This window comes from Motacilla alba, chromosome 2 (assembly GCF_015832195.1).
Source record: "Motacilla alba alba isolate MOTALB_02 chromosome 2, Motacilla_alba_V1.0_pri, whole genome shotgun sequence".
Lineage (NCBI taxonomy): Eukaryota > Metazoa > Chordata > Aves > Passeriformes > Motacillidae > Motacilla > Motacilla alba.
Window position 1 is genome coordinate 30,000,937 of NC_052017.1, and position 25,824 is coordinate 30,026,760.

The following is a 25,824-nucleotide window of genomic DNA, read 5'->3' on the forward strand; positions in this document are numbered from 1 at the left end:
CTCCTGTGCCTACTTTATTGACCACCAAGCCAGCATTGAGGAAAGTGAATGCTAAATTCTCACAAAGAAATGTATCTACTTCTGTTCTCCACAGGGAGATTATTCAACACAATAGTGTCCATGCATTCTTCACTCATGTCCAATCACGTACACTCCCAGAAAATGTTGTAAAAGATGCGTATGCCTACAAGGATAAAAAATCTCCTCTGAAAATTTATCACAATCAAAATTGTTAGCAAAACCAAGCACAAAGAGATTTCAGGAAAAAATTCCCGAATGTTAAGTTTCATTATGTTCATAGATGGATACATAGACCTCTTCAGATAGCTCAAGATATTTCCTGGAATATGCAACACTATCCTGTCATTGTACATTAAAAAAAACTATAAGAAAATTTGGGGACTATATTTAAAGGAAGGGAAATGGTTCAATGACTCTAAAACAAGACAATTCTTTTAAAACCTCTTTTTGCTTACTCATATGTTTTTTCTTCATTTATTCACTTATGACAAGGTCCCAGGTGCTTTACCTTTCCCATGACCTTATGTCATTGCACTGAAGTAGTGACCCTAGATATTAATGTGGGTTTTGGGGCTGCCTTTGAAAGCATTTGTTCTCATTTCAGCTGTTATTGATGAGCACTTGTTTGCATAAAGGTCTCTTTTATAACATGCAGGGTAGACATTCTCACATCCTATGAGCTGCCGATTTATTTTGCAGTGTGTGATGGGCTGGGGTACTCCCACCTGCCTTCCCACACAGCCTGAACTCAGCTTCACCTCTCTGAGCAGCCAGAAATCTCTCCTTAACCAAGCCAGGCCTCCGAGCTGCTGTCCCAAGCAACCACACCCAGCAAAGCTAATTGTTACTGGGTTTATTAAAAAAAAAGCCACACACAAACACACAAACACACACACACACACACACACACACACACACACACACACACACACACACACACACACACACACACACACACACACACACATACACACATATATATATATATATGTATGTATGTATTCCTTCATTTATGTATATTGAGCCCAGGTGAGGATAAACAGAGCCTGCAGTAGTATGTCACAAGTGTGAATTTCAGCTGCATTCATATTAAGTGGTTTGAAAATATTTCTATTGCATCTACTTTTGGTTGAGGTTCTGGGACTATACGTACAGGAAAAAGAAAAGCAGAAAGGAAAGGGTTTGAGAAGCAATCCTACTCTGTGGAGTGAGCCAGGTTCCTACTGTCTTCACAGAGTTTTAGCCTTTGCCATGTCAGCAAAAGTGACCATCTGTTGACAAAACAGAAGAGAAAATCTTCTTTTCTACTCTGTTATACTCTTTTCACACCTGCCTATTTCCCTGAAGTGTTTGCCTCTGCCTACAGCCAGCAGAAGTTATGACAAAAAGAGATGATTCCTAAGTGGGATCTCACATAACAATTCCTGAATTTCTAAACAACTTGTAAAAACTCATATGCAAATCATTGCTACTTTCCAGGGAGCTCTGGGAACTGAGTTAACTGTAGAAACTTGACTCTCAGTTGCTCAGTGCATTTGGTACTGAGTAGTAAGAACATCACTTTTCACTTTCAGTTCTGTGGGAAAATTTAAATTCTATTTCTGTATGGTCATAGAATGCATGTTTTAATATCATATTATGTATTCAAATATTAGAAAAACTTTTTCTTTTATAAGCCTTTGCATGTGAAGCTGTTTTTCCTGTCAGGGAGAACTGACAGGTTGCCTGCCATCACCTACTCTCCAGCAAAGTCAGTAGCCCACACTGTCAGCGTGAAAACATCTGTTGAATGGATTTATTGAGTGAGTCTTAGGTACAAGTTGGGGGGTGGGGGTCCCCACTGTTTATTACAGCCCTGACCTAATGAACTTAATTTGTTGACATGTTTCCCTCAGTGTTTTACTTGATCCCATCTCACATTTCTTTCTACTGTGCTGTTTTCTTGGAAACAGGAGTTCCTGGCACATCGGCATGTCCACCAGTTGCAAATCTACCAGGCTCAGATGGCTACAGTTGGCATGGCAGGATCAGATAAACATCGACCACTTTCCAGGACCCCATCTTCCCCCACTGACTCCACATTACCTCACCCAGACATGGACCAGCCCAGCCAGCATGTCTACACAACTGGTAGGGTTTCCTAAAGATTGGTTTTAATAGGCAGGGCAAATGCATTTGTTCATGTGGGATCAACAGACTTAAATACCTCAAATACCTCCTGCAGCAATGCGTTCAGTTTTAGCCCTATTGCTCCTCTGTTTTATGATGCTATACTGGCACCAACTCAACCAGTGCAGCTGATAAATCACAGGGTTAATATTCACGCAGTCATAAATTATTATCATTGACTAGCTCTAGCAATACAGAAACAGGTGCATTTTTGGTGCCTTTAAGTCATCTATAGCTTTTTCTTTCATTTCTCTATTCTCTGGTTCTTTTCTTTGTGTTCTTGTTGCCTGTTTTGTAAAGAGACCACCAATAAGTTGAAGAAAGACCACCAGAAGGAGGAAAACTGTGATGTAATTCTCAAAGTCTTCATCTGACTTTGATGAAGTCAAAGCAGTGAGACAAATCAGTCTTTGCTTCAAGGTCTCTTTCTCTACAGAAAGAGCAAAGCTGTAGGCATGATTAAGTGCTGATGGCTACAACTTCTGTGTCATTCAACCGCTGTGTGGAGTCTACAGAGGCAGGCTTAGGTCCTGGGCATTCCAGTCGCTCAGGGAGCAAGGGCTATCCAAAGAAAAGTGATTAGAATCTCAAAAATCTTCAGTCAAAGGAAGGAAAACGACCACAAAAACCTCATTTCTTATTGTGGGTAATCTAACCTTGCATGAGGGTCCATCTTTGTAAAAGCCTGAATGTCAGTATCACATTAAAATATGGTCAGAAGTGAAGATTCACTTTGTGCACAAAGAAAAATAAAAGAGGGGGAAAGAAATACTTGCAGTCACTGTTTATGAAGGTTTTTGCCAGAAGTATATTTCCTTCAGCTGGCAGAACTTCCCATGCCCTGAAAGTTTGGATTTTTTCAGGCTATGACCATGAGTTTATTAAGGATGGAGTCCTTAATGGGCATTGTATGTAATTGTGTGAGACAGTAAGCTCCCATCTTTCCAATGAGAATGTGACCTCGGCACAAGCAAAAATGTCTTATTACTGCTGGGTAACAAACATTTGGGTTGTACAGAAACAAACATACTAATTCATTTTCCATGAGTTTCTTCAAAAAGAAGAGCCATGTATAGACAGGATTCCTAAACCAGACCACTGTATGTCTAGTTGTATTTACAGAGTCCCCAAAACATTATAAACTCATTCTAAGATTTGCAGAGCACACCAGAAGTGAGCTCATGAGCTCACTGTGTGTAGGCCTCACTGTCCCTTTAAAAAAAAACTGCAGTTTAAAAAAAAAAAAAAATCTCCAGTCCCTTTCAAAAAGCTGCTGCTTCAGCCTGATTGCTAAGGTTTACTGACACCTCCTTTTATAATCCCCAGTGAGGGGAGTAGGGTCAAGGGGGTTACATAGATCTGTGGACTTGTGGCATTAGTGGAACTAATCAAGAAAGAAAGTGTGAAGTTGAGATGGAAAAATAAGAGAAGGAATGAAATTGTGCACAACAAACACTGAATGGAGATGGTGATGGGAACGGGACATCCCTGGCATAAAGGGCTCGAGATGTGACACAAAGAAACCTGATAGGTTCAGCAGTGGAAATGCCACAGTCAGATTAGGCAGAGAGTCAAAATTTACCCTTTTAGTAATTGCTACATGAACACCAGTGGAAAGAGAGAGAGAGAAAAAGAGAGAGGAAGGAAGTGGCGGAAGGAAGGAAGTGGCAGAAGGAAGGAAGGAAGGAAGGAAGTGGCGGAAGGAAGGAAGTGGCGGAAGGAAGGAAGTGGCGGAAGGAAGGAAGGAAGTGGCGGAAGGAAGGAAGGAAGTGGCGGAAGGAAGGAAGTGGCGGAAGGAAGGAAGGAAGGAAGGAAGGAAGGAAGGAAGGAAGGAAGTGGCGGAAGGAAGGAAGGAAGGAAGGAAGGAAGGAAGTGGCGGAAGGAAGTGGCGGAAGGAAGGAAGGAAGTGGCGGAAGGAAGTGGCGGAAGGAAGGAAGGAAGGAAGGAAGGAAGGAAGGAAGGAAGGAAGGAAGGAAGGAAGGAAGGAAGGAAGGAAGGAAGGAAGTGGCGGAAGGAAGGAAGGAAGTGGCGGAAGGAAGTGGCGGAAGTGGCGGAAGGAAGGAAGGAAGGAAGGAAGGAAGGAAGGAAGGAAGGAAGGAAGGAAGGAAGGAAGGAAGGAAGGAAGGAAGGAAGGAAGTGGCGGAAGGAAGTGGCGGAAGGAAGTGGCGGAAGTGGCGGAAGGAAGGAAGGAAGGAAGGAAGGAAGGCCAATTTATTGCAACTGAGATTATCAGTCCACTGAATTCCTTTTCCAAAATATGAAACATCTTTTTTATTGAATCCCTGATTCTTGTTTTACTGAATCCTTTTTTCCCCCATTCACTGCTCATTTAAGGTAATAATCTCTACACATCACTGAAAAAAAATTAAATCCTTCTATTTTCATCTGCCCTACAACTTTATGCTTTTCTCCACCTCTGCTCTGTACCCTCAGTGCTTTTATATCCTCTAGGTATTGACAGTGTGGTGCTGCACCTGCTTGCAAGCTGTATCTAGGCTAATAGCCAGTACCCCCAGCTGATTGACCAGGTCTTGCAGAGCATATAGCTCTGCATTCACAGTTAAGCCTTTCCTTTCTGCTTAAAGAAATCTCTTTCTCTAACATGTGTCTAGGCTTACAGACTTGCACATGTAACCTTTATCACTCCAGCTTTTGAGTACATTAAAAAATGGAGCTATTTTTTATGTTATGAGATTGATACCTTTGGAGTGACAATGAACAGAGTTTGCAACATCAACAGTTCTAATACTGTTTCTGTGAGAGAAAAAAAAAAAAACCAAACCCAAAACAATCTATGTATTATTAACATATGGGATGTTATGGTATAGAATGAATTTATCTGTGCATACTATTTCCTGGTTTTGGATGGTACCCTAGCATTTATTCATTGATCACTTGAAAGAAAGAAACTCAGACCCAGTTTTTATTTATTCTTATATGGCTCTTAGAAAATCCTTTAGTATCAAAATCCTGAGGAATGTGGTCTGATCATAGTGCTGACTTGTTCTGAGCAGAGTTGGGCTACAAACCTCTGGAGGTCCCTGCCCACCTGAGCTATCCTTTGGTTCTATGATTTTCTCCCTTAAGAGAGCACAAGATGCAACCAGCCACTGTCCACAGCAGTTGCAATACACTACTATTTGTAAAAGCATGGAAGGAAGGAATGGGTGTGTGGAAAGGGAGAAAATTCTGGTCCATCATAAAGCAAGGGCAAATTCAGACTCTAGAAATTAATGTAATAACATGTCCCTGCCTTGAGTTATTATTTACTGTTAGGGTTTTTTTTTTCCCCCTATTTAAAGACAATATATTCTTGGAAGAGAAAAAATGTTAGGAGGAAAACAGTTGTAGCAGATTATTACAGGGCATCAAACTGAGCCTACATTTTTGTGAGTCATGATAAAAAATGCTTTTAGCCAAATATCTGAAAGGGAATCAGAACAGTGATTGTTGTGAGAGTTAAGCAATATATACACAGTATATGCACAAGATAATGAGTTAAAGGTGAAAAAAAATAAAGTCCACTTAATTTTCATTTAGGCAGTTTACAGAATACTTGACATTATTTAGTTCAGAATTTTTGTTGGAATAATTTATTAGATATTCTTCCCTTGGGTTTTCCTATTGGTACTGGTATTCTCCAGGGCAATTAATCTTCTTCAAAGCATGCTGTTAGCCAATGATTTTTAGGTCTCTTTTTCTCCCCTCTGTTTAAAATATTATTAAAAGAAACCAACCCGAATAAAGCATTTTGGAAATGAATGAGTGTTAGGGAGCTCCCCACCAGGAAAATCTTGGTTTTTACTGACTTAAAGCAAATTCAGTTTCTTTTGTCCTGTGTCCCCTATCATTATATGGTTCAGTGGTGGCACCACTCCCATCTGTCCTCAGGGCCACATTCTGACCTCAGTAATATTGGTGTAAATCCAGAATAAATCCACCAGTCTCAGTGGAGCTGCTCAGATTTATACAAGGAATCTGAAAGCAGAATCTGGCTGTAGGCATTTGTTCTGGAGAGACAGAATAACCATCTTTTATTAATATTTCACAGCAGTCTGCAATTGAAAACAGTTGTTTCCCTCTCTTCTTCTTTCTTGTTTTTTTTTTGTTTTTTTTTTTTTTTCAGTGTGGGGGTGGGGAGATTATTGGCTGAATCCTGTTAGGGAAATCCTACAGGCTATTTTTAGCAGTAAGCTCTACTGCTGCATTCTGGTATTGTACCAAGCACATGTGCTGTATGACCAGCAGCCACACATCTGAATCACTTGCACATCCTAAATCAATTTAAATGCTTGCAATAAATGAAAACATATATTTCAGTCTTTTCTTAAGTCAATTAATCCTCCTAGAAACAAATTTTACACTCAGTGGTATGAATATCTTGGTATTTAAAAGTTTGGAGCAGATGCTTCTGCCATGCAATACTGACCCAGCCTTATTAAACTGATTTGTGATTCAGACAAAAAACCTCACATACAATAAAATTCCACTTTTAGTTATATTCTGTTTCTGGAAAAGTGCTAAGAAAATAAGTTTTTGTCAACCAGAGGAGGCATTCTGAATACACAGTTTTAGTGTTTCACTTCAAAATTGGTTGCAACCCTGATACAGGAAATAAAAGTGTTATTATTACACCTGACTCTGTATAACAAAAACATAGAAATATGGTTTTTATTTAGAAATATAGTTTCCATTAATTTCTATTCGGACTATTCAAATAAGAAGAATAAAAAGTGAATTGAAAGAATGGCAGGTAGAAGTAACTTTCAACTTTCAGCTAATTTTTCTTAATGTTTAACAAGTGTTTCTATCCAAATCCATTTGATGTAACAGCCTGTCTTACCTGAAAGCTTCTGAAAGTCCTGATGCCTGTACAGTTAGCACATAAACAGCTTCCCGGTGGGTCGGGGGATGGGAGGAAACGTTTTCTTATCTGTTGGTATAATGGCCACTGCCAAACTGGACAAGCTGAATAGCCGACAGCCTGCAGAAATTAAAACTGTGAGTGCCAAGAAAAGGAAAGTGAGGTACGTGAGCATGCACTTTTTTGTGTGCAAACTTCCAAGTAACTTACAAGACCTGATGATAGAGCAGTGAGGAACTGCAGAGAAAGGAAATTATTAACTGCTTTGACAATGCCAGCAAATATTTTAAGCTGCATTAGCTTATGAGCTCCAGGTTTTCACTGGTTCTTTCTTTCTTTAAAAGAAAACAGAACAAGAAAGTAAATTAAAAAAATGTATTGCTAATGAACTATTATGTTTGCTAGATAATCATTTAGCATAAACTTAGTCATGCTGCAGTTAGGTATTGTATTTGCATTCTCCTTATGCTTAACATAAGGGTATTCTCATTTTGGCTTAAATACCAAGATCCCAAAGGATCAGTTCTAAAATGCATGAGCTAAGAAATATGGCAGCATAAATATTTCTAGAGCAGTATAACTTCTGGCTGGCTTCTAACTGAATTATCTCAGAAACTTAACTTTGAATCACCCACGATGTACACAGGCTCTCATTCAGAAGAGCTTTTAAAGACTTTATTGATGTTCAATACCCATTAGAGAACTTTGTTAAATAAAGGTGGTGTTGAGAATTTTGTTGAATCTGGACTTTAATTTTGTATTCAGTAGCAGGAGAATACAATTTTCCCAGAACCGTGCTGGCATCCCCAGTAATGGTGGCACATAAAATGTTTTGAATTCCCAGTATTGCAGCTTGGAGAAATAGTTAATTTGAGTCCCTTTCAACTGTAAGGGAAAGAAAAAAAGCCAAATATTTCCCAAATGAAAATGGTCCACATAGGGGTAAGGAAAATAATTTTTGTTCCAGACATGTCTAGGAGAAATGCAAAGAACAAGTAAATACAGAAAATCATTTTTCAGTGTTTCAGACTTGGTTTGAAAGCCTTGAAAATTGAATTTAGCTTGAGCCTACTCACTAAAATTTCCCTTTGGCTCCCAATACACAGCTACAGAGCAATGTGATATTGATAGCTTTTTTTTTTTTTTTTTTTTTTTTTTGTATAAAGCTGTTCTGTCCTTGCATAAATGACCATAGAAAATTCAAAAGGTACCTTGCACTTGCAGTCAAACAACAGGATTTGATCCTAATTGAGTAGTGGGTGGAACTTTTCTTTTTAATGAAAAAGGACTCTGGCTGCCACTGTTTCAACTCTCTGAAACATTTATTTGATATACTTTGAGATCTGGAATTAATATAGTATTAGTTAAGCAGTAAAACTGCAGAGTGCCATTGCCATTTCGTAATTTATTTTTAACGGTTTCTCTAAATTATATTCTTTACACTTCTATGCATAACATTTTCTTGTTGTATATAGGTTAACAGCTTTAACTAACTTTACCCACTAGAGAAAGAGAAAACAAGTGATTCAGTAAGGCTTTTTTTTCTAGCCATAAAATCTTTCAAAAGACATCATCCAATTACCCTTCTTCTTTACAGTTAATTTCATATATTAATATAATTTCTTGATAAATAATCTTTGCTTTATTGGTGTCACAAGATTCAACTCATAAATCAAAATTCAGAGTCTCACAGAAGAAAAAGAAATTTAGGTCCAGAGAAAGGCAACAAAGCTGGTGAAGGGCCTAGAAAGTGACTCCTGTAAGGAGCACCTGGGTGAGATGTGGGTGTTTAACCTGGAGGAAAGGAGGCTCCGCGGAAACCTTACTGCTCTCTACAACTGCCTGAAAGGAGGCTGTAGCCAGGTGGGGATTGGTCTCTTCTCCCACACAAACAGCAACAGGACATGAGGAAATGGCCTCAGGCTGCGTCAGGGGAGGTTCAGGTTCAGGTTGGACATCAGGAAGAATTTTTTTCCAGGAAAGGTTGTCAGGCATGGGAATCAGCTTCCCACGGAGGTGGTGGAGTCACCATCCTGGGAGATCTTCAAGGAACAACTGTTCATGGCACTCTGTGGTCTGACTAGTTGACAAGGTGGAGATAGGCCAAAGATTGGACTCAATGATCTTGGAGGTCTTTTCCAACCTAAATGATATAGTGGGATTTTCATCTTGCTGTAATTGTCAAATAAAATCCAGTATTGCTAAAGCATGCATGACAGGGAACAGTATAACTTGCATTTGTTTCATTTGTTTCTTATTGTGCTGTCTTTGTGCTGAAGGTGTTGTGTACGACAGCCTGATGCTGAAGCACCAGTGCATGTGTGGGAACTATGCCAATCACCCCGAACATGCTGGAAGAATCCAAAGCATCTGGTCAAGGCTGCAAGAAACTGGGTTGCTAAACAAGTGTGAGGTAATTAAAAATTAAGACCAGATACCTGACTTGCTAAAGTAAATAGCAAATTTATTAACTCCTAAACCTGTCTTACTTCTGTAATAAGAGAGTAATTTGTTTTTAGAATTATTTGGTCTTAACTGATAATATTAAAATATGTGTTATTGGAAAGCACACTTCCCAATCAGAAAATAAAGAATTTACACAGTGTTATGCATCCATCCACATGTATCAGAACACAAAACCCAGACATGATTATTGCTCACCATTATAAAGGAATGTAGACAAGCAGTAGTCAAACAGTAAGTTCAGTCCTCCCAATAGCATGGTTCTTAACTTTTTCAAGCAGCTAAGAATTTTACTTCTGTAGCATAGAACATTTAAAAAAAATATATAGTTTGTATCACTCTGTAAGCATATCGCACCTTGTCTTTTTTCAGACTTTAAAGTCCGTTTTCATAGCATGATTCTTTCCCTGATATACAAGTCCCATGTCAAGCCCCAAGACATTCAAGAAAAATCTTAAAGGCAATAGCAAATTTTTAATTTCTTTCTGCCCAGATTTCCCTCAAAAAATTGCATATTAAACTGTGCTTCAATCAAATATGGTCTATGAGGATCATATATGATTTGGGCTAGTTAAAAGTAGTTTTTTCTTACCATTCCCTGCTTCCTGTGAGTTGTGAAGCACTGTCAACTTCAGAAGCCTGTGGCAATCACAGGTGTTTACTACACTGCAGCACAAGTTAACAAAGTTCAGCAAAAATTTGCTAGTGTTTTGCAGGATCCCAAAATTTCCATGGCTCTCATGTTCTGTTTAATTACTTTTCTTTATATCTCTATGTTTTTACAAACCCAAAGGAACTGCTTCAATAGCTCCCTTTGGATAGCTATTAGTGACGCTCCCCAAAGATTTTCTGTAGGTAGCTCAGTGCCCTGGTCAGTGAGATATTGCAAGCACTGTAAATGAATTTGTTGTACACCCTCATCTAACTAGATGGCAGCACTCTAACAGGCTAATTCTTTTTTTTAGCTTAGATAATTTTTTCAGTGCTCAAGAAGACTTCCTTTTCAGCAAGGCCCTTAAGGCCACCTATCACATGAGTGGTTTCACTGGGGAATCACATACTTCAAGATTAAGTTAAACATGCAGCTGAGTGCTTTGCTAAAATAAAGCCTGGTTACCTTCTTGACTCAGGACTCTGTATTATAAAGAAAAAACAAACAGAGAAAATAAGTGAAATGCACAATAAGTATTGCTTTCTTCACTAACAAACAGCTGCTGCTGAACAGTAAATTGTGTGGCTCTGTAAAAGGTGTAAAATGAAAATGTGGTATGTGTTAGTTTGAGACACATGCAGTGTAAGAATTTCCTGGATGATTTAAAGTTTCCTCTTGCGATTCTAAAATTTCAGTACCTGAAACACAGCTCATTAGGTCTTGCATAATCAAGTGAGGAGGGAGAGAAGAAAAAAGTCACTTCATGTTGAACTGCATTCATCTAATTTTGACCCCAACTGTGGGCTTTGAAATGAGGTTGGAACGTGAAATGAGCTGTCAAAATATAAACCCTGATGATATTTAAGGAGTCTCAGTATGAAGCTGGTGCATAGATCTGGTGTTTATCTAGATCTCTCATGTAGCTAGAGACAGAAATATATTTGGTGATGCAATCTGTCCTTTGTTTCCCTAAATTATCTAGCATGTGCCTGACATCAAACTAGTGCTTAAAACTTCTCACTTTCCAAAAAAAGAAAGGCTACAGTGATGCACTTAATTGGTGCTCTGTTTCTTTAGAAAATCATTCAGCTGAATAGATAACTTGTGTCACTAAAAGAGTGGTTATTGCATTATCCAAGACATAAAAAGCCACCATCAAGCTGCCTTCTGGAATAAACCACACCAAGAGTGCATAGTGAAAGGATCATGGGCAACTGCACTGTCACTTCTGCTGAATTCTGAATGCCCCCTCATGGACACTGCAATTTCTTAATATAATTTCTCAGCATAATTTCCCACTGTTTTTGTCAGGAGTGGGGAGTTCACTGGTCAGGTTTTGCCCCATGCATTACCTCATATACCAAGTCTAAAGGGCAGGTTAACCACAGTAACCTGCAGCAGCCACTTAGGAAATCCTCTGCAGTTAACTGTGAACTTTCTTCCTAACTAAAACAGTAGTGCCACAGGAGGGCTGCAGTCCCACTCTTTGTCTGATAAGGAGTTTTAGAATCAAAACTAGCTCAGTCAGTGGTAGCTCAGGTTTTTTTTTTACCTTGCACTGTATGTATCCTTGGGCACAGGCTTGGTTAGGGGGCCCTCCCTATTTTCAAGATCTAACAAGAAGCCCTTATGAAAATTAACAACTTGTATCTCTATGAGCCTTGTTATCTATAGCAGGGAGCTTTATGTGGTTCCTAAATCCTATAGTGTGGATTAAGTCCTCTCACAGAGCTCAGGTCTTTGGCAATAGAGAGATGACTGGCTGAGTGTTCAGAACTAACTTGGCACAGAATGATGAAAGTCATACAGACTAAGGCTAGCACCATGCTTGCTGAAGTTCACAGATTAATTTAGGTTGACTAATCTAAGTTTAATGTATTGTCTTTATAGATACCTGCACATATTACTCATGCTGACCCCAAACTATTTTTAAAATACAACTTGGCAAAATCATAACAATGTTTGAACGGGGTACACGAGCTGTGCATCTGCTACAAAATAAAATGTGTCTGAGACTTTTCTCTACCCTTGCAGCCAACTGGCATGGAAAGGCCCATGTTCGTACTACCAGGAATGCTTCCTGGCCCATGCCAGTGACCAAACCATGTCTGGGAGTTGTTTGGGAGAGTGCTAGCTGCTGCTCAGCCAAAACAGTATGAAGGACCACTTTAGCAATTTAATAGTACAGATGATTGTGTTACTCTGCCTGGGAACGTCTCCTGGCACTGCTTAGTTTACTGCTGCAGACACAGCCAGGAGGACTTGCTTTTCCAGACTGTATTTTGTCTTTCTAGCCATAGATACTTGTGCTCTAGAATTATTCAGTTTGGAGGACTTCTGCTAAACCAAAAAATTAGTTTTAGCTTTCAGATTATTTTTTTAAAACATATCCTACTTCCAAACAGATAGAATAATTCCTCCATTGGATTCCTCAAGACACCGGAGAAAATACATTAGACCATTGCCAGTCACAGAGAGCCAGATTTGAGAGACCAGTCCCTGACTGAGTTCAGGGCAGGAGAGTGGAGTAATTCACAGACATCCACATGCAGACACACATCCACAGTGAACTTTTTTATAGTCCTGGTATGTATGTATTGGAAAAACAAAATTAATACACAATATTTTTGCATTAGTTTCAAAGTTTTACATATGTTTGCTGAAATGCCTGTTTGGTGTTTGTTAAAGGCTGACAGTTATCAAATGCAGACAGGGGCAGCTAAAAGAGGCAAAGATGGGTATGAAAACCTCCATTATGTTTTGGTTTTTTTTACAATTTTCCCTTGGTAAACAGCAATGCCTAGCTGCCCTACCTTTGGGACAATAAAGGGAGTGAATTATGTTTTGGTAGGGGTGTCTATTTTCCACTTGTTTTAAGGAGAGGAAGTATTCAAATAACTCCTTTGGGGCTGTAATTTATACACACATGACTGACATTAGGCTACCATAATCAGCGCACTTTCAGAAGAGAAAAGAAAATTTAGCCATGGTCCTGCTTCATGGCCCCACCTTTACTTCCTGTAAGGACTGTGGTCCAGCAACACTTTTGTTGTCAGCCTAGAATTTGTTCTGAATTTTGGTAGTTTTCTGGATTAAGGAGGCATCTTACACCTCCTGCTGTCCACATCTCATCAACTGAAGGGGAGAGAAGGAAAGAATTTAAAGTTGAGTCTGCCAGATCACATAAACTGAAATATTTGAAAAATTCCACTCTTTGAGCCTCAAGATAAAATAATGCAGGAAAAGTTAGTATTTTTTAAAGAGCAAAAATATTTAGAGTGTTTAACATGTTCTAAATCACTCTAAATCTTAAGAGTGTTAGGCACTAGATGACCAAATAATTTGAAGAGAATAAACGCATCTCTATGTGGGTGCATGTGTGTCAGAGGCATGCTTGAAAGTCCCACATTGTGGATGTGGGGAAACTATGTGAGTATTCTGACTGGCACAGGACATGTTATCTGTGAGTAGTTTTGAAAACAAGAGAAAATTTAACAACTATGAGAAATCTCAGGAAGGCAGGAAAAGATCTGGAGACCTTGTTTATAAACTTGATAGCCTAAGGGAATTACATACAAAAAGCTGCAGTACAGGCAATGGACACATTACACTAAGACACTCGAATGAGAAATATCCTTAATCTGTGTAACAATTCATGTTAGTTTAGCAGAGAGAAATAGCCAGGATCACTTTTGTCCTTTTGAATCTTTGTCTGTGCATGAGTTTACTCTGCTGATAGTCTAACCAAAATCTTCAGGTTAATAGAGGTTGTCTTTGTGACAATTTAATGGTCTCTTTTAAAAAGAAGACCAGACTTTGACCTTAAATTCTGTGGAAGGTGAAAACATTTTCCCATTGTGGGGACAATGCATTTCTAGTTCTAGACTGATTTTTCAAAGCACTCAGGTGCAAGTATTTTGCTCTCCTGAGATGTATAAATGTTTCTGTTGATGAGGGAACCACATATGTCAGAGGACAAAGCCAACACACAAATTTTAATTCACATTAGGAAAGGATGACTTGCCTTCTAGAAAGGATGTAGTAGATGGGTGGCTGTATTGTTCAAATTATCTGTAATGAAACAAACACTGTTCATCGGTTTTTCTATGCTATTTCTCCTTTTTTGTTGGCTTTATGCCAATTTTCTGCTACATTTTATAATTTTGATACTACCATGGTCAATGAAAATTAAGAAAGGCACTTCCAAATTAAAAAAAAAAACAAAACAAAACAAAAAAGACATGGCTAAAAGTGTAGGTGTAAAGTTATACAAATGCATATGTTCTGATGTCTGATAACTCATGCTAGTGAGAGCCAAAAGTTAACATTTTGCATAACTGAAGTTACATGAGAGATGCTGGCAACAGACTTAGCCCAAAAGCTTGTGTAGATTTGCTAAATCCTGACATCATTGTGTGAGAACTATTCTTAGAAATTATTACAGGTAATTTTTAATGCACTTTTTCTCCTCTGTGCAGAGCCTTAGATAGTTGAGATTGATATGCAGAGATACTGCAAGGATGGGGTGAAAGGAGCACGAAATGAGGAGATGGGAATGCAGAAACAGCACAGACACATGCACTGTTTACCCTTCCCTTTCCTCCTGCCATCTATAATGTAAATGTCCTTGCTGATGTTAGAGCTGGAGCAGCCATGGAGAAAGAGCAGCTCGGGGCTCTGCCAGCCCAGCTGATGGCTGCACTCCAAGGATCTCACTGGGGGGAGCTGCCTGGAGTGGGGTGTCCTCCTTGGTGCTTCTTGATTTCTGCACCAAACTGGTTTCTACATAACCAGTTTCTACCCTGGAGAACTTGACTGGTGATACTGGGTAGAAGGTATGTTGTTGGCAAAACATTTTGGGAGATCACTTGCAGACCAGATATTGCAGAGCACCCACTGTAAAAATAATGGCTAGCGGTGTGGTTTGTTATAGTTAAAGGGATATGGAATTCCATTTAACAACACTTTTAAAAAAAGCCAGACAATTAACTGTCTTAAACATGTCTGAGAGTTTTTGTATACCTTGTAGAAAATATGTGACCAGAGAGTGAGTATTTTGCTCAAAGTTCTTTGGCATGACCTTCATAAAATTCCTCTTTACTTTTCTTATACATTTATTTTATCTACCTTAAAAGCCAGACTTCCTTCCCAGTTCTGCCGTGGAGAATTGGGTATATACATTTTAAAGCAGCTTGTTAGAAACATGGACCTTAATGAGAATGGATGAAGAATAAATGTTACCAGTCACCTCACTTGTGAAGAAAAATATTTTATCTGACCCAGAAGAACCATTACAGAGTTTACGGACTCCGTGAAGTAACATAATGTGCTGATTTTGATTGTGCAACTGTGTGTTAAAAGGATGTGAGTGCACCGCTACAAATTCTCATGTGAGACTGGGAGAGGCTTGAAGAAACTAGAGATGAAAAAGGGTTTATTAAGTCATTTAGTTCTTGGATCATTCCCTAAAATGTTCTTTCCACTGCTGTGTCTAGTCAAGTTTTAAGCACTGCAAGAAATAGGGCTTCCACCATTTCCCTGCGGGGGAGCTTGTTCCACAGTCATCTAGCTCTAACTCAAAGGATATTTTTCCTGATTAGTCAGAAAAAATTCCCACTGCTTAACTGAATATAAATTGTGCATGGTTCTTCTGATCCACCATTCCCCAGGCATCTCCTCTTTTCTGTAGATCACATTCTCTTTAATATTCATAATATTGCTTTCCTCTCCTAGTGCAGAGGCCGGGGCTTTCCAATGTGTATGACAAGGTGTTGGATACAATAAGAAATTAACCTCCAAGAAAACTAGAATTAAATGCATTTCTGCAACAGGTAAATCAGTCTAGTTGAAAATAGGGTAGTCTATTTAGATAACTGCTGTACCTGTGTATCTGTAAAACTTGAGAGTCAGATCCAGTCTAAGCTCTGAGAGAGTGGGCCATAAGGACCAGGTCTGCAAATAGGGCCCAAGACCTTAAAATCAAGATGTTTCCTCTTCACTTTATCCAGTAAGAGCAGGAAAGATGATCTTGGGTCCAGAACTTTGTTGACAGTGCTGTCTATTATGCCCAATCCTGAACAAAATCTGATTCATGTTGCTGTATCTGCCAAGGCTGTACAGCACTAGCACAAGCAGAGAAATAAATATTTTTATGATATAGTGTAACTCCAAATACACACAAGGAACAGATATGCCAAATAAGAAAGTGTTAGTTTTATCTTTCCTTTCCTAACTTTCTTCCTTCCGAAACTGATTTGTAGAAAGATGTCTCAGATTTTTTGCATCTTGTTTTGGGGCAAGTACAGGCTGGAGACCCAGTTAAAGAGACAAACTTCACTTACAAAAATGTAAGAAAGCAAGTTAGCCATCATGTGTAACAGCAAAAAATATTAATCACACATGATCACAAATGTGTGTAAATTGATATTGATCACACATTAAAAAATTAGAAACATACACAAAAATGTTACTAAAGCATTTAAAGTTTAATTTTCTTTTTCTCCTTGTCTCTCCTCACTGTGATCATATTCCTCCTAGCAGCATAAATCACAAGTACTAGTAATGATGCAAAACACATTAATCGTCATTCCAAACACATCTGCAGCTTACAGGTGTGAATAATATTTTGCTCTCTAAATCAGGTTTTTTTCTCTAGCCAGATTTCTTACTTTAAAAATATTTCATCTTTCGGTTTGTATCTCTTAATATATTATGTAGAAAAGAGTCAGAATCTGTTCTTTTTTCTTTTATGTGAAACTCTGTATTAAGATAACTCTCCTAAGGCTAAAGTGAAGCATTTTGTGATAAAGCACACACGCATTTGTTTTTCATATAGCATTACTTTAATAAACAAATCAGTGTCACATTCCTGCATGACGCAATTTCAACCCATTATTAATCATACTAAATGTTATTTTGGACCTTTACTTTTTTTTTTTTTCTTCTCCCTAAATATTGTCAGTGGAATATTGTAGGCCTCTGCTGTTTTCTTTCAGCGAATTCGAGGTCGAAAAGCCAGTCTGGAGGAAATACAGCTGGTTCACTCTGAACATCATTCACTGCTCTATGGCACCAGCCCACTGAACAGACAGAAGCTGGACCCCAGGAAACTCCTAGGTCTGTACAGGCCTCTCTATTCTACTGAGAACAGCACATTCCAGCACTGTCATTAGTCATAGCTGGTGTCAGTTTAAAACACTTGGCAAGCAGTGTGACAAAAATTCACTTTTTCCAAACGCATTGCTATGTGCAAGGAGAATGTTACAATGGAAGCCAAATATAGATTAGCAAAATACACCGGCTGGAAAGCAGCGATACCAGTTTCTCCTCATTTGCTTCAAAATTCATCACTGTTAACCTTTCACTGTAACTTGTTCTCCATTGGAGGTCGGTGGCAAATTTGAACACAGTTGGTTTTCTACCTCCTTGTATTCTTTTATTTGAAATTAGGAATTTAAGATACACTTGCTTGTCAGAATTGTTTGTTTGCTGTTCTCATTTGCTTTATTCCAACTATTTCAGCCCTGTCTGCAGATACTATGCCTAAGTTTTGCTAATAAGTGAACTTTATTTTAATGCCTCCTCATTATGCAGGATATGCTATCTTTCTGAACAACATGGGGGAAAATGCATTAATATATTAAATGCACCTAAGGTTGTAAAGAATAGCAGAAAACTGACAGTTTTTTCCACGTAAAATATATTCATGCACAGCCAATGCTCAGTGTATGTCTTTTGTAACACACAAGTAGGGTTAAAATGAGCTCTTCCTTAGTGTAACATGAAGCAAGTCTACTTGTCAGAAACACGCAAAAAACTAGTGCATGAAAATCCATGAGTGAAATCCTGCCCTTTATGTCCCAGCACACTGGATGCAACACTCTAATTCTCAGTTATTTTTATAACACTTCTTCTGAGATGTGGAACTTTTCCTGAATGTAATCAAATCTAACCCAAACAAAAAAAAACATTAGCCATCAAAAGAAATTGCTGCCACAATTCTAGTAAAACATAGCAATTTTTTTACTTTGGAAACTTTCGCTATTTCTTCTGTAAGGCAGACTGTTGCTTCAGGAAGTCCTAAGATCATAATGTTATAGAGGTTTATACATTTTCTTAGCCAAGGCAACATAAAACTGAAAAACATTTACAGTATAATAGATTCTCAGGAGCTTGGATTTCTAAGTAGGAAATCCTCCTTTTAAAAAAAAAGCACTTCCAAGAAAAAGTTCTAAATTCCTGCAATTCCAATTAAATTAAATTTTCAATTAAATTGGAAACATTTTTACTTGATTTCATCAACATTGTTAAATTGTTCCTTTTTGATACAGTCAAGCATTTCATTTAAATTTTGCTGCGTTTAATTACTTTTATTTTCTTTTTTACATTATTTAATATAACATCCATTGATACAAAATATTGCTCCAATTTTGGATCTCAGTGGTTGAGAAGCCTCTGGGATGCAGTGTGCAGTTGCAGTTCCAGGTTAAGAAGGAATGGACCTGACTGTGTGTCTGCTGGTCTACTCAGAATGCAGAGAGCTTTGTTTATCCAATCTCAGAAAACCACTTCTTGGCCCACAGTTTCTTACTGGCCACGTTTTGCCTTTTTTATTAGACCTTTAGTCCAAAACATTTACTCCCTAAGTTCATATCAAGATCACACTCTTAGAACATATTCTGAGTGAATCCTTGGCTCACTGCCCTTTTCTCTCTCCATTTCTAGGATATTTTCTTGTTGCATCTCACATGGCCTTTTACCAAGACAAAAGTCAATAAAACACCCTTCCCACATGCTTTTGCATGTGCCTGTTTTCTGGCTGGAAGCTCTAATCATTTGGGTTTCCAGACTCTTGGATAAAGGAAGCTAATTGTCTCACATTTTTCCAAAATGCAGTCCTGATTTTGCTGTCACCAGTTCAGTGAGGTGGAACCTAACCAATCCTGACATTAAAATTAACATCTTTGCATATAGAAATTCAACATACATGTAGGGAAAATATATAAAGAAAATATTTTTTTATAAAAAATGTCATCAATCACAATATTGTCTCAGAAAATATTTCTATTTCAATGAAAGTGTATTATTTTTTCTACAGAAATATGTAGAAATCAAATCCATCAAACGACAGCTTTGCATCCTAATGAAAAGTAGGATCCAACCTCTCTTTCTTTACTCCTCTACCCATCCAAAAAGACAGAAGCACCATTTGTTCACCACTTATGCTCCAGAAAGCATTTGTGTTTCCTGTTCCTCATTGGAGGAGTGCATCTGCCTTCTCTGAAGCTCTTTTTCTTTTGAAAGTGAGCTTTTACTCATCATTTTTCCTCAGTTTATCAGACTCTCAGTCCCCAGTCATCAATCTCTCAATCAGCTTCCTTGACTTCTTTTGGGGCCTGACCTCAGTCAGTGATGGGTTCCTCAGCACCTAATTTGACAAACTAGCTTCTATGTCTTCATGCATTGATATTCTAGAATACAAATCTTGGAACATTTCCAGTTCTATCAGTAAACAGTTGTACCAAATTTAAAGTGCTGGTGACTACAAACTCTTCCCTAGTGCAGAGTCAAAAAAAAAATTGATTAGTTGGTCTTCCAACTTACTTAAAGTATCCTAATATCTTCTGGGACATCAACTTCAAACACCGTGGGAAATTGTCACTAAAATTCATTTTCAGAGTAGCTTTTTGCTATTGATTTTCATTTACGGCAGGCTGTTGTGAACTTTCCTTTTTTGTGAGGATAGCTAAGCAATGGTCTCACTTTCTCTTACTCCAACATTTACCCACTGTTCTTTTCATGAAACATCAAAGTTTTTCTTGTTCTTCAGAGTTTGGCAACTACCATTTTTTAAGCCACCATGCAATAAGAAGTGACTATTCCAGCAAGCTTCTTGATACACTGAAAAGGCTTCCATGCTTGTTTTGCCCAGTTTTAGTACTATCTTCTGATTGATTTCAGTGTCCTTCCTCACCATCTGCTTTTCTGTTTTTACTTTATGTTTATTGTTTTTAATAGTGTTTACCACGTACAATGTGCCTGGCTGCAGGGAGATAAATGAGAATTCATCTCTTGTCTCTTATGTCCCAACTCTGCCATGGAATTTAAGAAAAAATGTCTAGTCATTCAATAATCTAAAAATGCCTTCTTTTATCTCAAATTACATCTTATGTTTCCATTAATGTCTTCTGTTACTTTAACAGCACTAATTTTTTTAGTTATCTGCTTGTGACTTTTTCATCTTCCCCATAGTAAAAAGTGAAAAATTGGTCCCTGGATCTGCTTAGCAAGATCTGGAAACTCCAACTTGCACCTCTGACAATCTCCTGCAGCCAACATTTCCTTGCATGTCTGGGGCCATTAGGACTCACAGTATGAGAATACTCTGCATAGCTGCTGCACCTGCATTTCCCCTGGTAGCTCCACAGGAGGTTTTGTTTGGCTTCTCTCACACACTGTGCAAACTGATCAAAGGCCTCTAGTTGGGTAAAAATGCATCTTGGATTTTACTCAAAGTGTAAAGCACTTTCCTCATCCCAGACCTTGCAGTCTGGTCTCTCATACTTCAAAGATGATGGCTTATAGTTGTCTTTATGCATTTCATTGGCACCTGCTAAACATGAGTAACTGCAGCATTTGCCCCTTCCATAACAATGGGTGATTCCTCGAGGTAACTCCAGTGATTCACTATCTAATGTTTCCTCCAGATGGCAAAGTTACAAAGCCAGTTCTGTGATATGGCAGGGGAAAAGCTTATGTTCTCCTTCACAGCTGCCTTAGGATCAGATTACACACTGGGATACGAACTGCATCAAATCCTGAGATCCTTACCCAGTTTTCATACTGTCATTATCAAGACAAACCATGGGTTTAGTAGTACCAAAAAAAAAAAATAAAATAAAATGTGAGTATAAACATTAAGGTAAACCCTATCATATCAGCTAATGTATAGAGTAGATTAGCTAGAAATTAAATTCTAAAGCCTATTAACTTTTTGTTCCCTTTAGTGTTATGTATTTACTGAATAATACTGAAAAAATATTACTTCAAGTTATGTTTTCAAAATATTAATCCAATCATTGATATAATGTAAATGAAGAAAAAGCATTTTTACACAGATAGACTAAAGACTAAGGGTGCAATTTTCAAAGGAGAAACTCTTTTGAAGCAAAGAAGCTAAGAAATTAGTTATCAGTTTTATGTAAACTTAATGTAGTTCCCTCTGTTGTCAGTGAAAAGAAACAGGTACTTCTCAAGCATATTTCATCCCATCAGTCCTGTAGGCTGGATGGAGATGCCTGCCTCACTCCTCTAGCTGGAAAAGAAACTGAGATGAGTAGCTTAGTCAAGCTGCTTATCAGCTACAGATATCAGGATGATTAGTCACCCTAGTTCAGAGTGATTTTCTGTGGAATTTTGATCATTATATTCCTTTGAAATTACCACTTACCAGTCTTAAGATTTTTCACTGTTGTATAACAATGCCTTTAAAGTCCCATGGCTGATTTGATTTCCAAGTATTATGATTATTTTTGTATTATTATCTGGCACTTTCATAGTGTTAATAATACTGAAATCTGAATTACTGTAAAGAATAAGGAAATACTGTTCCAGTATCTAATTGCCTCTTTTGATAAACGACACTTACTCACTTACTGTTTCTTTTTTTCTTTAATATATAGGAAACGTGTCTCAAAAACTCTTTTCCTTGTTGCCTTGTGGGGGACTTGGGGTAAGTAGATTTTTTTTTTTTTTTTCACAAAAGGGACAGCACATAACATATGGGTTCTCTGGTTAATCCTTCAGCACTATCAGTTCAAAGTCTTCAGAAGCTGATAAAAATGTAGAGATGAAACATGAGCCATTATCGCACTGTGTTTTCAAAGACATGGAAGACAGCACATTACAAGAGGCATATGGAAGAGTTGGGAACAAATTTTGTGTAAATGTACCCATTTCTAGTTATCCTACTTTGGTTTTTTTCATATTAACTCTTTTCTTGAGGAACGTAACATGGGCACAATTGTTATAGCACTATGAGCTTTGGAGAAGCTGTTTTGTGTACTGATGAAAAGTAAATATGGCTCCACACTTCTCTGAAAGACAAAAAACTTGCCAATGCTAACATTCAGCATGAAAAGGGCTCACTAGCTGCTAGCCAATAACTTGGGTATTAAAATAATAAATTATGTGAGCATTTTTATACCCTGTTTTGAAACAGATTGATCCTGAAAGACAAGCTTGTATTAGGACACAGTAGACAAAAATCTGCTGAAAGAAACATGTTGCAACACTAGGTAAAAGAGTAAAGCTAAATTAGTGAAAACCATGCAGAATTTCTACTGATACTGGTATCATGCTCCTATTAAATTGGGGCGAAGATAATGCCAAGGGGAAATATTTTTTCACATAAATGAGTTTTTCGCACAAGAGTATTTCAAGCTTTTGGTCCAGCTGGATCCATTATTTACTGATGTCATCAATATCAAAGTGAAATGGTAATATTTTAGATATCAATGGGTTGGATGGTTGATGTATATTTTAATTCCCTTTTACTGCTTCTCAGTGAATCCTCCGAGTATCTTCTCTGAAAAGACTGAGCAGACATAAAGACATGATCTCTGGAGGTCAACTTTCACTGCTACCTTATAGAGTTTTATTTACCTTTATTCTTCACAAAGGATAAATTCCATACCATACTAGTATGTTTATTCATTTTGCAAGGTTTTGACACACTCAAGAAAAAAAATGCATTTTAGCCTTCAGTATTTTGTAATTTTGGTGGATTTCTGAACTATTGAGTTAAAAAAAAAATCAGGAAGTCCTGATCGTTCCAGCTCCTCCACCTTGGGCTTAGCTTGCTGAAGGTCCTGCCTAAAATTTGGAATTTGGTGACTAACAACTTGCCAATCTGGAAACTTGGGCATCATTTTTATACGTGGTTCAACTAACACTACACATTGACATGTAGATGTGTTTGCACATGTACCTCTAGAAACTACTGTGTGCGCACATGCACACACATATGCACACACACATTTGCACTGGTGTGTAAAAAAGCTAAATTTTCACACTGCTGATGCAGAGAAAATTGAACAAAAAATTAATGAAGTTGAGGAAGGGTGTTCATGCTTCTGAGTAAAAAGGAGATGATGTAAAAGTTCTTGAAAAATCTATTTGAGAGCCTTGGGTAGTAGAATAGACTATAGCATTCTTTAAAAAGAAAAGGATAAGACTTTTCTATGAAACAGATTAATGTGACCAGAAATGACCAGAGATGTGCTTTGAAATCCTTCCACTAATGACAATATTCTTCATTCTAAAGCTAACACAAGTCAGAATTGCTCAGTACAACTTCATTGTTTTAAGCATTTAAATTCACCTACACTTTTTTCCCATCTGTTTCATTTATTTCTTATTTAAATTCATGGAAATTGGATTAAAGAGCATGTTTTAGAAATTGATCTTTTATTTATTTATTTTCTAGTTGGTCTGCCTTTCTATATATGATTACTGTCAGGCTGGCTGTGGGGCTCTTTTAAAGGAATGGGTTATGACCTTTTTCAAGGCAAATAATCAGATCAGGAGCTTTCTTTCAGCAATATTTAGCTGTCAATTGGTTAAGCTTGGGGAAAGGGAGCTGCTTCAAACTGTGTGGAAAGCAATTCTTAAGCTTACTTTCAGAAATGATGGTGTAAATGAGCAAGAAATGTTGCTACTTAGTAGCTTAAATGGAAGGTATAAAGCAGCAACCAATGTAAAGCAGGAAGTGTACTTCATGCAAAGATTTTAGGGAGGGATGGAAGAATTTTATCTTTTTTACATTTTTTGTATATTTTTTCCTCCTTGCTGGTATCATTACTTGATTGCTACAGAATATAACACAGTGTTAAGGAAAAAAATTCTATTCTTGCAGGAGAATTTATGATTGGCTTCTGAATGAGGGTTTTCAGAACTCTTTGATCCTATTATTTTCTAATCATACAGGGACCTTGCTGTTATTATACAGCTCTGTCATTAAATAGATTAGTGGTTCGACTCATACAGGGGATGGGAAACCTAGGCTCAGTTCTGTCCACTCCCAGGCTGGATTTAATATCAGAGACACCATTTCTTAGTGAGTGTTCCTACCACACAAGAGATCAAATATTGTTTCTGGGTGGTGACCCCCACACCATGCACTGAAGTGATGCCATTGTTGGAAATACACTGGACAAGTAAGGCTTTATCCATAAGTAGGATAAAGCCCATCTACCTAAGGCTATGCTCTACCTATTACATACAATAATAAATACTTCCAAGTCCTAGTCCTGAGGCCCTGTTCCACAAACAGCTTATAAATTTGATGTGAAAGAATCACTAAACAGAGTAAAAACTGCTCGTGGATCAAGGAATGGAAGTTGAAGACAGGATGACTGGATGGTCTTATAATGTTCACAAACAAAAAGTCCAAGTAACTTCTGTAACCGTGAATTCTACTCTATTACTGATTTTCTTATCTCTGTTCTAAAACTGCAGCCAACATCAGGGATCCTCTTCTTTGGACATTACTTACAGTAAAAGAAAGTTTGTTTCAAGAACTTTGAAAAGCAAACAAGAGGCAGTCTGTGTCCATAACTAGCATTTTCTGATCCTTTACCATCACTCCACTAAATCTTTTGTAGCAATGAAAAAAAGTAAGTAAAACAACAGTTTACTCATTTTGTAAACACTTTTCATCCACATGAATTTTATTTTAAGTAGTGCTAGGGATTGATTATGTCAGAGTCATTGGCTTAGTACATGTTATGCTTCATGAGAAATCAAATAAGTTTTTTAGTTTGATAAGGAACGATATAAGTAGTAATTAGCTCTCTTATCTAAGAGCAGAAATCTGTTCCATCTGTACAGCTAAATTGAACATATCTCACAAAGAGACCAAAAAAATTGTCTAAACCAGCATCCTAAATTTGCCCATAACAGGTTTTCTTTCACTGATGGTTAATATTTTATCAGAGGACTATCCAGGGTCAGGAGTACAAAATCCACTGAAGTATGGGATCTCCCTCCTGCAATAATGCTTTTTATGGGATTTTTTTTCCTTTCAAGCTTAACCTTATTCCAGAACCAACTGTTGTTAAAGAATTCTAATACCGGGGGGATGAAATTCTTTATATTGGAGAGAAACTAGCAGCTCTATGGCCAGCAGCTTTAATAAAAAGAGATGGTTTCTTGCAGCTGGTCAGAGGTTAGGAATGTGGAAAGTTTTCCAGGAGAGGTGGGTAGATTGCAGGTGAAGTGGCCAAATGGGGAGAATAATCACAAATTACATTTTGATTCTGTGGATTGTCAGACTGTTCCACAATTTTTCATCTGTAAACAGCCAGCAGAGCTATAACTGATCATTTGACCAATGTATCCATCTATTGCAACTCCTCTCCTGTTGCTCAGTGAAAATGACAATAAGGGAAGCAGAAATCTACTTTTAATGGGAGTACGTGTTATCTCCTTGTCTCAGTCTGTCACTAAAAATAGTGATTGTTTTCTTGCCTGTTTGACCTGCTGCTGTGTGAAGAAATCTTGAAGTCATTTCTCAGCCATATTTTTTTGTCTAGTTGATAGGCAAGAAACCCCACAAAAGCAAAGAAGAGCAGGCTTTTATGATAATGTCATCATC

At 37.8% G+C, this 25,824-nt stretch overlaps 1 protein-coding gene across 19 annotated transcripts in view; it reads left to right on the forward strand.

Moving 5' to 3' along the window:
- HDAC9 (histone deacetylase 9) overlaps positions 1-25,824 on the forward strand; it is a 459,669-nt gene that overhangs the window by 309,267 nt on the left and 124,578 nt on the right. For all 19 annotated transcript variants that reach the window (XR_005256087.1, XM_038129895.1, XM_038129893.1 and 16 more), the window contains 4 exons: positions 1,974-2,151; positions 9,334-9,467; positions 17,165-17,285; positions 21,851-21,900. Coding sequence is in view for 18 of the 19 variants with exons in the window: in XM_038129895.1 (XP_037985823.1) it covers positions 1,974-2,151; positions 9,334-9,467; positions 17,165-17,285; positions 21,851-21,900 (483 nt within the window). In the remaining variant the exon portion in view is untranslated. The remainder of the gene's footprint in view (positions 1-1,973; positions 2,152-9,333; positions 9,468-17,164; positions 17,286-21,850; positions 21,901-25,824) is intronic.